We start from the raw sequence: 14,067 nt of genomic DNA on the forward strand, positions 1-14,067 counted from the left end.
TGTAGATTTCCTGCCGATCCCCGCCTTTCTCTCGGCTGACAAGGCTGGGGCTTTCAGGGTGCACTCCAGGCCCTGGGGAACACTACCTCACGGGCCAAGTCGGCTATTCCCCGTCCTCCAGCAAACGACCTCCCCGCCTTCCTTCTGAGGGGATCCTGGCGCACCCTCGGGGGGTGTGGGCCACAGGTCCCAGCTGCGGAGGGCCCGGCTCCCGCCACGTCCCTGCACACCTTGGGAGCCACAGGCCACGGGGCACCTGACCGGGCCACCTGGGCCACCTGCATCGAGAGCCTCAGCGCCCGTGCGTGCCGGCCCGGTCCCAGGGTGGAACTAGCGGATGGGGGGTGGCGCTCTCCGTCTCCCCAAGTTAATGAACAGACAGTGGGGCGAGGCTGCGCCGGCGGGGGTGTAGGGGCGCCTGCCTGACCTTTAGGAGCCAGTCCCTGCGCCACGGCTGCACCGCAGGGAACCGGGCCGGGGGAGGGGGGCCAACACGCACCCCCGGGCCTGGAAGTGCACCCCCCGCGGGAAGACCTCATCCAGCAGGGAAAGTCGCCAGAGAGGCGTTCCCGAGAGCAAAAAAAAAAAAAAAAAGCACGGAAAGGCGGCGGGCGGCCAAGGGCTGTTTCGACGCTCCAAGGCCGCCCGGAGACGACGCTGAGGTCTCCCAGAGCGTGCGAGCTCGGCTGCGGCGCGAGAAGTCGCACGTTCCATGACTGAGGCGGAGTCCGAGGCCCCAGCGCCGCGCCACGCGGCTCGGCACGCGGCGGCCTCCCCTCGCCCGACTCCAAGATGGCGGCCGCCGCGCCGCGGCCCCGCCCGCCCCGCCCCCTCGCCGGGGACGCGCCTTGCGCGCCGCCGCCGCCGCCCCTCCCCGCGCGAGCTCCACCCAGGTCGCCGGCAGCGCGGTCGGCGGCGGCTGTTTCCCGCCATTGTGCGAAGTGGAGGCTAGGGGCCCGCGCGCGCCGCGTCTGCCGTGCCTGCCGCTCGCCCGCGGCTCCTCGTCCGCCGCCGCCGCGGCTCCGGAAGGCGCAGGGAGGCCGGGCGGTGTGCGCCCCGCGGCTCGTCGTGCGTGGGCGGGCTCGGGGCGCGGAGCGGCCGAGCTCCTGAGGAGGCGCTGGGCGCCGGCCGCCCGGCCGCGCTCGCCCGCGGATCCCCGCCGCCCCGGCCGCGGCCCTCGGCGAGATGCCCTGCGGGGAGGACTGGCTCAACCACCCGCTCGGGATCGTGCAAGGCTTCTTCGGTGAGTGGCGGCGCTGGGGGCGGGCTGTCGAGTTTGCGGAGCCCTCCGGGGCCCGTCCCCGCCGCGCGGGTCCCCACGCGGGACCAGAGGGCTCGCGCGGCGACAGGCGGCGCCGGCCTGCACCGGCCGAGCTGGGACGGCCCCCGGCGGGCGGGCCGGGGCCGCGGCTGCAGGTGCCTCCCACCTGCCCGACCCGCCGCTCGCGGGCGGCCGAGGTGAGGTCGCGCGGGCTGGCCGTGGTGGACGGCCTGGCCGCCGTCTAGGGCGCCGGCGGGCCGGAGCCTCGCGTGGCACGCGCCGGGCGCGGGGCTGGAGCCTCGGGGCGGCCGGCGTAGCCCGCCGGTGGGGAGGTTCGGGGTATTTCAAAACTTCCGGTGTGCCGGGCGGTGCGCGCTGGCTTGCACAGAAGTTGCCGCAACTCCTGGCTGGCACACCTCCGCCGAGCCGGAGGGCAGCTCCCGGGGTGGCTTCGGCTTGCTGCTGTTGGGGTGGATTTGAACCCGTGTGGTCTGCCTCCGGCCCCGTGCCGGAGCCCCCGAAGTGCGGCTCTGCGTAGAGAATGCAGCCGGCGAGCTTAGTAAACTTTAGTTGCTACTGCTCCTGCTGCCTCGCTGCTTCCGGTACAGGGAGAAAACTCGAGATTCGGTTTTGGTTCACTGGGCTTGCCGGCCCCTCCCTCCTTCCCTGGCATTGCTCGCACTCGGCGGTGGTGGGCTAAGACCCCGCCAGAACCCCTGCGTTGGGTTGCCGCCCCTGGCTTGCCTGGGGCTGACCGAGAGCTGAGCGTGGTCTCGGCTCGCTCAGACGTGGGGTACTAGGAGGAGAGACTCGCAGGGGACTACAGTCCTGAGCAGCCGGAGCCGCGGGCGCACAGTGCTGGAGGGGTCGGTGCTCAGTGAGCAGCTCTTCGTGATTGTAGTAGCCAGCTTAGTTCCCTGGCTTCCCAGGCTGGAACTAGGAGACCTGAGTCAGGCGACGGGAGTGTAGCCCAGTGCACTGGACACCCTGAGAAAGAGTAAAAATTAAAGCTGTGTCTATATTGCAGAACAAAAGTGGGTAAATGCACTGTCCGGGCTTCTCTGAGAACAGGGTGGATGTATTCCTGCACTAAGCCCTGGTCATTTGCTGTTGGTGGTCCGGAATGCTGGAGCTGACGACCGATATGCAAAGTACGGCCCCGAAATGTCAAGTGCAGGTTAAATTGCAGCATTGTTGGGTTAAGAAGGTGCAGGTGCGTAGATAACTTTTAAGGAAAGCCCTTCCAAAGTAAGAGGGTTTGGTGCTTATTGGGCTAAGTTCCAGATACTGCTATTGGAAAATTTATTTAGGAGAAATACACCCTAGTCATACTGGATGTGTTTGGGGGATTTTTGTCGCAGCCTGAATCTTGCTGGTGTGTTTCTCCCTAGAATGTCTTATTCCATATAGGTTGTGTCTTATAGAAAAGTAACGAAGTTTCTTTTTTTAAAAAAATTATTTATTTATTTGAAAGTCAGAGTTACATAGAGAGAGGAGAAGGCAGAGAGGTCTCCCATCCGATGGTTCACTCCCCAGTTGGCCGCAACGGTTGGAACTGCGCTGATCCAAAGCCAGGAGCTTGTTCCGGCTCTCCCACGCAGGTGCAGGGGCCCAAGGACTTGGCCCATCTTCTACTGCTTTCCCAGGCCATAGCATAGAGCTGGATCGGAAGTGGAGCAGCCGGGTCTTGAACTGTATAGCTCACGTGGAATTTCCGTCGCTTCAGGCCAGGGTGTTAACCTGCTGCCTCACAGCGCCGCCCGGAAAAGTAATGAAGTTTCTTTCATGTCGGGCATCTTTCCAACGAGTCTGAGAATTTTTTTTTTTTACCCTTGTCCTTGTCACATGTTTCCACATAAACTTCCTAACCCTGTTGTGTGTTTAGGTTAGGTGTCTTCAGTAATCTGGAGCTGTGCTGTCAGAAGTCACTACTAGCTATTTAAATCTGAGTAGGAACGGGCATTTGCCGCAGCCCTCGCACTCTGCCTGGGGCGCTGCGTCCCATATCTCAGTGCCTGGTTCCATTCCTAGCTCCTCTTTGGATCCAGCTTCCTGCTGATACATGGTGGGACGCAGCAGATGATGGCTCAAGTACTTGGGTTCCTACCACACGTGTAGGAGATCCGGATGCTTTGGCCTGGCTCAACCCGGGCTCTTGTATAGGTATTTGGGGAGTGAGCCAGTAGATGAAAAATCTCTCCCTGCCCTTCTAATTAATTAGTTAACTAAAATCATAGAGTTACAAAGTTCAGTTTCTCAGTGTCATATTCCTTGGGTTCAGTAGCTACATATAGATGGAGGCTACTGTATTAGTGCAGGTAGGGACTGTTTCGTTCATATCAGAATACTTTTGTACTGGCCTGATTCTTGTGAGTGTGTGATGCTCATTTTTTGATGACCACCACTTAGTCTTTTTTCTCTCTCAGGATCTGAATTCTGCCACTCACTATACCTATTCAGTTCTAGCTCTTAAACGTCTCTTTACTGTGGCCTGAGATCTTTATTCCCATTGCTGCTGTCACAAATCAGATTACTTATGATCTTTCCTGGGTGAGTGGAATAGCCTGCTAACTGGTCTCTGCCTTCAGTCTTGCTTCTCTTCCATTCACCGCCCTGGAACCAGCTCCTTCAGTGACTTCCTGTTGGGCTAGATATCTGACCTGGACGTTTTGAAAAGGTTTCAGAGGCCCTTCTCAGCTGTGCCCCTGCCTAGCCTTCAGACTTGGTTGTTGTGTGCCCCCTCAGCATACTGAACCCCGTTTCAGTTTTGGATTTTGAACTTGCCTGTCCGCATCTGTTGCGTTTTGTACCCTTCTCCCTCCCATCCCATGTCTGCTTTCCCTGGCTAAATGTTACTTTTCTTTTGAGAACTGGATTAGGGTAGGTACCACAGGATACTCTATACTCCCTGTTACTGTAGGATACTGTGCGTCCTGAGAGTTACTGTAAAAACCTTATTGAAATAACTTATTTCCAAGGGTTCCCTGGTTTTGAGAATTCAGGGCCTGTATCAGTGTTAATCACCATTATGTTCGCATTGCCTAGAATGTGCTTTGAACATTGAAAGTGCTCAGTAGACAGTGTTGGTCAGAGGCAGTGGAAAGATAGATTAATCAACAATGGTGTACATTGGGATGGTTACTCTGACCACAAATCTCAAACTTAGGACAGGCCTAATGGGCCTCACATTAGTTCAGAGAATAGGATAATACCAGGTATGAGTTATTGTCACATGCAGATCCTTGTGCTTTCTTGGTTCAGGTAAGAACTTTGAAATTCTGGGGTGGCCAGTCAAAATTATATGAACCAGTAACTTTGTGAATCAAATCTGTGTTTTGAATTTGTATAGCCACATTTTTATAATTGTTCATGTGTGAATTTTTCCCTACAAGCCTTTATAAAATGAGTCTGATGTTTTAGTTCTGCTTTCTGACTGATTTTATATGCAGGATGTTGAGGTCCAAAGGCTTAATATTTAGGAATACTTGAATACGTCTTTATTGGGCTGTATAATGCTGATGGCTTAGTCCTCATAATAATTGTACATTTGGTGACCCACCACACATCACTTCCTTTAACAAAGGTGGGAACCTTAAATTAGAAAAGTTATATTCTACTTTTTCCTTTAATCTTTATTTGAAAGGAATTTTCTTTACTTGAATTAATAACTAATTACATTTAAATAAATATTTTATAAATAACTTATAAATAATTTTATGTAATTATATTGATCATATTTAAATAAATTAAAATAGTTATAATTGATTGTTAATAAAAATAATTTCAGAAGAAGTAGGAATGCTTATCAACTCTGATTTTTTACTCTTTTCCCTTTAGAGCACTGGTTGGACCATGATCATTAGTTTTGGTTATATTTAAGGTTCTTTTTTTTTTTTTTTGACAGGCAGAGTGGATAGTGAGAGAGAGGAGAGAGACAGAGAGAAAGGTCTTCCTTTTTGCCGTTGGTTCACCCTCCAATGGCCGCCGCGGTAGGTGCGCTGCAGCCGGCGCACCGCGCTGATCCGATGGCAGGAGCCAGGTGCTTCTCCTGGTCTCCCATGGGGTGCAGGGCCCAAGGACTTGGGCCATCCTCCACTGTACTCCCTGGCCACAGCAGAGAGCTGGCCTGGAAGAGGGGCAACCGGGACAGGATCGGTACCCCGACCGGGACTAGAACCCGGTGTGCCGGCGCCTCAAGGTTGGAGGATTAGCCTAGTGAGCCGCGGCGCCGGCCATATTTAAGGTTCTTTGCTAATAGAACTTGATTGCGTCATGTAGCAGAGTATGTGGAGGAGGGCAGGATACAATTTTCCTTTTTTTTTTTTTTCCTTTTAAGATTTATTTGAAATAAATCTCTCAAGGAGAGAGATTTTCCATCTCTGGTTCACTCCTCAATTAGCTGGGCCAGGCCAAAGCCAGGAGCCTGGGTCTCCCACATAGGTAGCTGTAGCCTTTCTGCTGCTTTCCCAGATGTATTAGCTGGGAGCTGAATCGGAAGTGGAGCAATGAGGACTTGAACCAGCACTCATATGCCACAGTGCTGGCCCCAGGGTGCGATACTTCATCACTAACATTTTGTGTATTTTGAGACAAAGCTCCCATCCACTGATTCATTCCGCAGACGCCCACAATGACCAGGACCGGGAACAGTTCCCTGAGCTGGGAACTTAGTCGATGTCTCCCACTTAGGTGTTAGGAGCCCATCACTGCTCCTTCCTAAGATGTGCATTGGCCAGAAGCTGGAGCCAAGACCTGGAGCCGGGAACCAAACCCAGGCACCAGTGTGTCTTAACTACCAGGCTAAACACCCACTCCATCACTAGCATTTTAGAGAATTTAAAACATTATCAAGTAAAAGCTGGTCTGCTTTTTAGTATTGCAGGAATCTATAAACAGCTTGTACCCTTATATTTTGTACCAGCTTGGATCTTTTCCACCACCCTGCCCTTTGTAAGCCTCTGAGAAAAAGGAGTTTGCGCTAAGGCTGTAGAACCCAAAGGCAGGGAGGGTATGTTCTAGGAGACTGAATGGAATCAGAAATTACAGAGCTAGCAGGAATCCAGAACAACTCTTAGTGTTTGCCTTCAGTTGTATTCATCTGCACACTTTGTTTTTCTCCACTCCATAGCTTCCAAATCCATTTTTTTCCATGCCCAGCCTATACCACCTAGCATCTTAATCTTTTTTCTTTTTAAAGATTCATTTTGTTTATTTGAAAGAGTTACAGAGAGAGGGAGAAACAGAGAAGGGGAGGGAGGTCTTCCACCTGCTGGTTCACTCCCCAAATGGCGCAATGGCCAGAGCTGGGTCGATCCGAAGCCAGGAGCCAGGAGTTTCTTCCAGGTCTCCCACGTGGGTGCAGGGGCCCAAGGACTTTGGCCACCTTCACCTTCTACTGCTTTCCCAGGCCATAGCAGAGAGCTGGATCAGAAGCAGAGCAGCCAGGACCAGCGCCCATATGGGATGCCAGCACTGCAGTCTGGGGCTTTAACCCACTGTGCCACAGCACAGGCCTCACATCTTAATCTTAATTCCAAATTCCAAGCATAGAAAATCTGTTTAACGGGGGGCTGGCACTGTGGTGTAGTAGGTTAAGCCTCTACCTGTGGTGCTGACATCCCACATGGGTACTGGTTCAAGTCCCAGCTGTTCCACTTTTGATCCAGCTCTCTGCTAATGGTCTGGAAAAGCAGTGGAAGATGGCCCAAGTGTTGGGTCCCTGCACTCAGGTGGGAGACCTGGAAGAAGCTCCTGGCTTCAGATCGGCCCAGCTCTGGCCGTTGCGGCCTATTGGGGAGTGAACCAGCAGATGGAAGACTTCTCTTTCTGTCTCTCCCTCTCTCTGTCTATAACTCTCTCAAACAAGTAAATCTTTAAAAAAAAAAAAAAGAAAGTCTGCTTATGAGAAGGTGGGTGTTTGGTGTGGTGGTGAAGGCAGGCTTCACCAACTGCCTTTGGCCCCTGACTCCTGCAGACCCTGGGAGGCAGCGGTGATGGGCTCACATAGTGACCTGGTTTGAGCTCCTGGTTGCCACCCTACCCATGGGCCGTTTCTGGTATTTAGGAATGAACTAGTGAATGGGAGCTCTGTTTCTCTCTTTCTGCCTCTCAAATAAAAAGTTTTAGAAATCTGATTGGCTCAGCATGGAGTCCACTCATGAGTCAATCAGCTAAGGCCATGGCACTGAGTTATGTAGGGCAGTCACACGATGGACAGCCACACCTCAGCAGTGGGATGTATTCAGAGAAGAATGGATTGGGCAGCTATGCGAAAAGTGAATATATGGGTTTATAAATTATAAAATAATAAGTTTTTTGTGGTTAAAAAACCAACATAGGCTGGCGTAGGCTAATCCTCCGCCTGTGGCTCTGGGATGCTGGGTTCTAGTCCCAGTTGGGGCGCCAGATTCTGTCCCGGTTGCCCCTCTTCCAGGCCAGCTCTCTGCTGTGGCCCAGGAAGGTAGTGGAGGATGGCCCAAGTCCTTGGGCCCTGCACCCGCATGGGAGACCAGGAGAAGCACCTGGCTTCTGGCTTTGGATCAGCGTGGTGCGCTGGCTGCAGCGGCCATTGGGAGGTGAACCAACAGCAAAGGAAGACCTTTCTCACTGTCCACTCTGCCTGTCAAAAAAACAAAAACAAAAAACAAAAAAACATAGTATTAAGTGAGTAGGAAGTATGTTTTCCTCTCATTGAAGTGTGGGTACTTTTAAAAGAAAGATTTATTTATTTGAAAAGCAAAGTTACAGAGGGAGAGGGAGAGATAAAGGGGACTCAAATATCCACTTCCCAAATGGCCGCAGCAGCCAGAGCTGGGCCAGGCTGAAACCTGGATCCTGAAACTCCATCTGGGTCTCACACAGGGTATCAGGGGCCCAGGCACTCTGGCCATCTTCTGCTGCTTTCCCAGGCACATGAAGAGAGAGCTGGATTGGAAGCAGAGCAGCCTGGACTCAAATCTGCACTCAAGGAATACTAAAGTTGTCTCAGGTGGTGGCTTATCCCACTGCACCACAAAACTGGCCCCAAAGTTTAGATACCTTTAACGCTTTCTAGTTTGAGATCTTCTGCAGTTTTTTTGTTATTGAAATATAAGGGCACAACGGGATAAAGCCCCAGCCTGCAGTGCCGGCATCCTATATGGGCACTGGTTCGAGACCCGCCTGCTTTACTTCTGATCCAGCTCTCTGCTGTGGCCTGGGAAAGCAGTAGAAGATGGCCCAAGTCCTTGGGCCCCTGCACCTGTGTGGGAGAGCTGGAACAAGCTCCTGGCTTTGGATCGGTGCAGCTCTGCCCTTTGCGGCCATCTGGGGAGTGATCCAGTGGATGGAAGATCTTTCTCTCTGCCTCTCCTTCTATCTGTGTAACTCTGACTTTCTAATAAATAAATAAATCTTAAGAAATATAAGTCTGATAACAAAATTTACCATTTTAAAATGTACAGTTTTAATTTTTAGTACATTCATAATGTTATGCAGCCATCATCACTATCCTTTACATCACCCCAGAAAGAAACCCCATGTTAGTGGTCACACTCTCCAAGTCCCCCCACCTCCCAGTCTCATCACTGGGGAACTAATAGTGTCTAGATTTTACCTAACATGACCATTTTGGAGTCTGGCTTTTTTAAGTATAGTGTTTTCAAGATTTATCTGAGTTGTAGCATGTATGAATGTCAGTGCTGCATTTCCTTTTGTAATTAGAATAATTCCATTGTATGTATAGACCACATGTTTATCCATTCATCTGCTGATGGACACTTGGGCAGTTTTCTTTCTTTTTTTTTTGGCTCTTGGACTAGTGCTGCTATAAGCACTTATGTATAAGTTTTTTCTGGGAATGTGTGTTTTCACTTCAATGGATTATACTCATTACTGAGGATTGGGATTGCTGGGCCGTGTGATAATTTTGGCTTGTGGAGGAACTGCTAAACTTGCCCCATTTTGCATTGCCACCAGCAGTGTGTGAGGGCTCCAGTTGTTCCATATGCTCTCCAAGTTTGTTATTTTCTCTAAGGTTATAAGTTATAGGCATACTGGTAGGTATGAAGTGGTATCTCATTGTGGTTTTGATTTTCTCCAGTAACTAAAAGTATTATATGTTTTTTTTTTTTTTTTTTTTTTATTTTTGACAGGCAGAGTGGACAGTGAGAGAGAGAGAGAGACAGAGAGAAAGGTCTTCCTTTGCCGTTGGTTCACCCTCTAATGGCCGCCGCGGTAGCGCGCTGCGGCCGGCGCACCGCGCTGTTCCGATGGCAGGAGCCAGGTGCTTCTCCTGGTCTCCCATGGGGTGCAGAGCCCAAACACTTGGGCCATCCTCCACTGCACTCCCTGGCCACAGCAGAGAGCTGGCCTGGAAGAGGGGCAACCGGGACAGGATCGGTGCCCCGACCGGGACTAGAACCCGGTGTGCCGGCGCCGCAAGGCGGAGGATTAGCCTGTTGAGTCACGGCGCCGGCCTTTTTTTTTTAATTTTTAAAGATTTGTTTGAAAGGCAGAGTTACAGGGAGGCAGAAAGAGGAAGAGAGAGAGAGGGAGAAGGAGAGGTCTTCCATCTGTTGGTTCACTCCCCAGATGGCCGCAGCAGACAGAGCTGAGAGGCAGAGGCAGAGAGGGAGAATCTTCCATCTGCTGATTCACTCCCCAGATGGCTACAATGGCTGCAGCTGGGCCAATCCAAAGCCCAGGAGCTTTTTCTGGGTCTCCAATGTGGGTGCAGGAGCCAAAGGACTAGGACCATTTTCCTCAGCTTTCCCAGGTGCATTATTAGGGAGCTGAATGGGAAGTAGAGCAGCTGGGACTTGACCTGGCACCCTTATGGGATGCCACCACTGTAGGCAGTGGCTCTACCCACTATGCCAGAGTGCTGGCCCCTGGTTCTTTATCGTTTTAATGATGAGTTATGAGTTCTTTCTTTCTTTCTTTTTTTTTTTTTTTTTTTTAGATTTTATTTATTTATTTGAGAGGTAGAGTTACAGAGAGAGGGAGAAACAGAGAGAAAGGTCTTCCGTCTGCAAGTTCACTCCCCAGATGGCCACAATGGCCAGAGCTGAGCTGATCTGAAGCCAGGAGCCAGGAGCTTTTCTGGGTCTCCCAAGTGCTTGGGCCATCTTCCTCTGCTTTCCCAGGCCATAGCAGAGAGCTGGATTGGAAGAGGAGCAGCTAGGAGGACATGAACCATCACCCATATGGGATGCCAGGCACTGCAGGCAGCAACTTTACCTGCTACACCACAGCACCAGCCTATGAGTTCTTTATATTTTCTGGATACTAGACCCTTATCAGATTCATGAGTTGCAAATATTTTTCGCATTTTGTGGATTCTTTTTTTCAGTTTCTTGAAAGTGCTCTTTGAACAAAGGTTTTTAGTTTTTTTTTTTTTTTTTTTTGACAGGCAGAGTGGACAGCGAGAGAGAGAGAGAGAGAGAGAGAAAGGTCTTCCTTTTGCTGTTGGTTCACCCTCCAATGGCCGCTGCAGCCGGCGCGCTGCAGCCGGCACACCGCGCTGATCCGAAGGCAGGAGCCAGGTGCTTCTCCTGGTCTCCCATTGGGTGCAGGGCCCAAGCACTTGGGTCATCCTCTACTGCCTTCCCGGGCCACAGCAGAGAGCTGGCCTGGAAGAGGGGCAACCGGGACAGAATCTGGTGCCCCGACCGGGATTAGAACCCGGTGTGCCGGCGCCGCTAGGCGGAGGATTAGCCTATTGAGCTGCGGCGCCGGCCCAAAGGTTTTTAGTTTTAATGAAGTCCTATTATTTTTCCTTTGGTTTCTTATGTATTTGGTGCCATATTTAAGAAAACATTGCTGGGTCCAGTGCTTTGGCATAGTAGGTTAAGCCTCCGCTTGTGCACTGCAGTTACATATGGGTACTGGTTTGAGTCCCAGCTGCTCCACTTCTGATCCAGGTCCCAGCTAATGGCCTGGGAAAGCACTGGAAGATGGCCCAGTTGCTTGGGTTCCTGCACTCATGTGGGAGACCAAGAAGAAGCTCCTGGCTTCAGATCAGCTCAGTTGTGGCCATCATGGCCATTTGGGGAGTGAACTAGAGGATGTCTCCTCTCTTTGACTCTGCCTCTCAAATAAATAAATAAATCTGAAAGCATTGCTCAACCCAGGGTCTCAAAGATTTATATTTGTTTTTTTTAAGAGTTAGAACTCTAGCTTTCACATTTAGGTGTTTGATTCTTTCTAATTTTTGAATGTTCTGAGGTTGGAGTCCAAGTTCTTTTTTTTTTTTTTTTTTTAATTTATTCATTTGAAAAGCAGAGTTGCAGAGAGAGATCTTCCATCTGCTTATTCACTCCCTAAATGATTGCAACCTGCCGGCGCTGGGCCAGACCAAAGCTAGGAGTCAGAAACTCCATCCTGGTCTCCCATGTGGGTGACAGAAGCCCAGGTTACTTGGACCATTTTCTGCTGCTTTCCCAGGAATGTTAACAAGGAGCTGGATCAAAAGTGGAACAGCCAGGACTCAAACTGGTGCTTATATGGGATGCTGGCATCACAGACAGCAGCCATAACTCAGTGTGCCACAGATTCATTCTTTGTCATGTGGATAGCTATTTGTCTCAGCACCAGTTGTGGAGAAATCCATTTTTTCCTCATTGAATGATTTTGACACACTTGTTGAAAAATTAATTGATAGATTTGTGACTATTTTTGATCTCAGAATTTCATCCCATAGTCTGTCTGTCTGTCCTTATGTCAGTACCATAGCTTTATGTGTTAAGTGTTGAAATCAGCAAGGGTGAGTCCTCCATCTTTGTTGTTCTTGGGGTTTTTGTTTGTTTGTTTTTAATTTGAGAGGTAGAGTCACACAGAGAGGGAGTAACACAGAGAAAGGTCTTCCATCCTCTGGTTCACCCCCCCCAAACGGCCGCAACAGCTAGAGCCGAGCACATCCAAAGCTAGGAGCCAAGAATTTCTTGCAGGCCTCCCAGAAGGGTGCAGGGAGAGGCCCAAGCACTTGGGCCATCTTCCATTGCTTTCCTGGGCCATAAGCAGAGAGCTGGATCAGAAGTGGAGCAGCTGGGACTCAAACTGGTACTTGAACTGGGATGCCGGCACAGCAGCCTAGCCACAGTGCTGGCCCCTGTTCTTGTTGTTTTAATTTTTTATTTTAATTTTAATTTTTTGACTTTCTGCAAACCAGTGTAGAGTTTATTTTTTATGCTTGTAAGGCAAGTTAATAATAAATTTTTATTTAAGGAAGTCCCCATGTTGGAATTCCTTCCTCTGTCCAAAGTCTTCTAGTTAGTTAGCTCTTTTAAATCTTGAAGCCCACAATTTCTGGTCTGTTAATCCTCACTTGAATTACATAATAACTTCAAAATTTCACTTCAGATGTGCTTGCCTGATTCTTGACACGCACACATGTGAATGGCTGTATTTTTTTCCTAAGCCATCACTCAAAAATAAAACTATCTGGGATATTCCAATACCTAAGGTTAAAAAAAAAACTATTAGGTCTTTCACACCTTGACTAATGAATTGTCTCATAGTTCCTTCCAATAGACCTAAGAAAGTCTCGAGTAAAGCAAAACCACAGTTACTCTATGAGGCGTTTCCAACAATGAGTGGCTATAGGAAAAGCCCCATCGGGATAGACCTCAACATTGTTGTTTTTAATATTTCAAGTTTTTATTTGTTTATTTGAAAGGCAGAGTAGACCAGTTTGGTGGTCTACTCCCCATATGCCTGCAACAGCCAGGGCTGGGCTGGGCTGGGCTGGACTGAAACTGGGAACCAGAAACTCAAAGCCAGGTTTCTTGTATGGGTTGTAGGTTTCCAACAACCTGAGCCAACACCTGCTGCCTTAGGAAGTTGGATTGGTTGTGGAGCTGGGACTCAAACTCAGGCACTCTGATGTGGTGTGATGGCATCCAAAGTGGCACCTTTTTTTTTTTTTTTCTTTTTTTAAGTTTATTCATTTATTTGAAAGGCAGTGTTACAGAGAGGTCTTCCATCAGCTGGTGCACTCCCAGGTGGCCACAGTGGCCGGAGTTTGGCCGATCCGAAGCCAGGAACCAGGAGCTTCCTCTGGGTCTCCCACACTGGTGCAGGCCCCCAAGGACCTGGGCCATCTTCTACTGCTTTCCCAGGCCATAGCAGAGAGCTGGATTGGAAGTGGAGCAGCCTGGACTTGAACCAGCACCACATGGGAGGCTGACACTGCAGGCAGCAGCTTTACCCACTACACCACAGCGCCAGCCCCCAAAGTGAGATCTTATCCGCTAGGCCAACTGCTTGCCCTTGTTATTTGTAAAGGTTGTTGTTGTGGGTGTTTGGAGTTAGTTACATGTCACTATGAATTTTAACTTTTATATTTCTGGAATAGACAGTTGGGGTCTTGATAGGGATCACATTTAATCTGTTAAATGGAGTAATTTTAATATTTCATTTCTCCATATTACAGAACTATTATCAATAATAATCATGAGATGAGGGGCTGGCATGGTGGCATAGCAGGTAAAGACTCTGCATACAGTTCTAGCATCCTATATGAATGCTTCCAATCCAACTCCCTGCTAATGGCCTGGGAAAAGCAGCAAAGATGGCTCAAGTGCTTGGGCTGCTACTACTCATGGGGCAGAGCTGGAAGGAGCTCTCCTGGCTTTGACCTGGCCCAACTCTAGCCATTGTGGACAGCAGGGGAGTGAACCAATGGAAGTTCTTTCTCTCTATCTCTCCCTGTAACTCTGACTTTCAAATAAATGAATAAATCTTTAAAAGGAAAATAATAATCATGAGATGAAGTTATATGCAATGTTGAGGGTACTACGTATTTCAAAATAGTTACAGTCATCGCT

At 50.0% G+C, this 14,067-nt stretch overlaps 1 protein-coding gene and 1 non-coding gene across 2 annotated transcripts in view; one reads left to right on the plus strand and one right to left on the minus strand.

Annotated features, from left to right (window-relative positions):
* Positions 1-1,141: 1,141 nt before the first annotated feature.
* Positions 1,142-14,067, plus strand: part of MCMBP (minichromosome maintenance complex binding protein) — a 55,797-nt gene continuing 42,871 nt past the window's right edge. The window contains 1 exon segment of the mRNA XM_062215356.1: positions 1,142-1,243. Coding sequence (XP_062071340.1) covers positions 1,186-1,243 — 58 coding nt within the window. The 5' untranslated portion in view covers positions 1,142-1,185.
* On the minus strand, positions 12,747-12,872 carry LOC133776441 (small nucleolar RNA SNORA18). The gene has a single exon (XR_009868387.1). It is a non-coding gene; the product is annotated as a small nucleolar RNA SNORA18 (small nucleolar RNA).

The sequence above is a fragment of the Lepus europaeus genome, chromosome 17 (genome assembly GCF_033115175.1).
Source record: "Lepus europaeus isolate LE1 chromosome 17, mLepTim1.pri, whole genome shotgun sequence".
Lineage (NCBI taxonomy): Eukaryota > Metazoa > Chordata > Mammalia > Lagomorpha > Leporidae > Lepus > Lepus europaeus.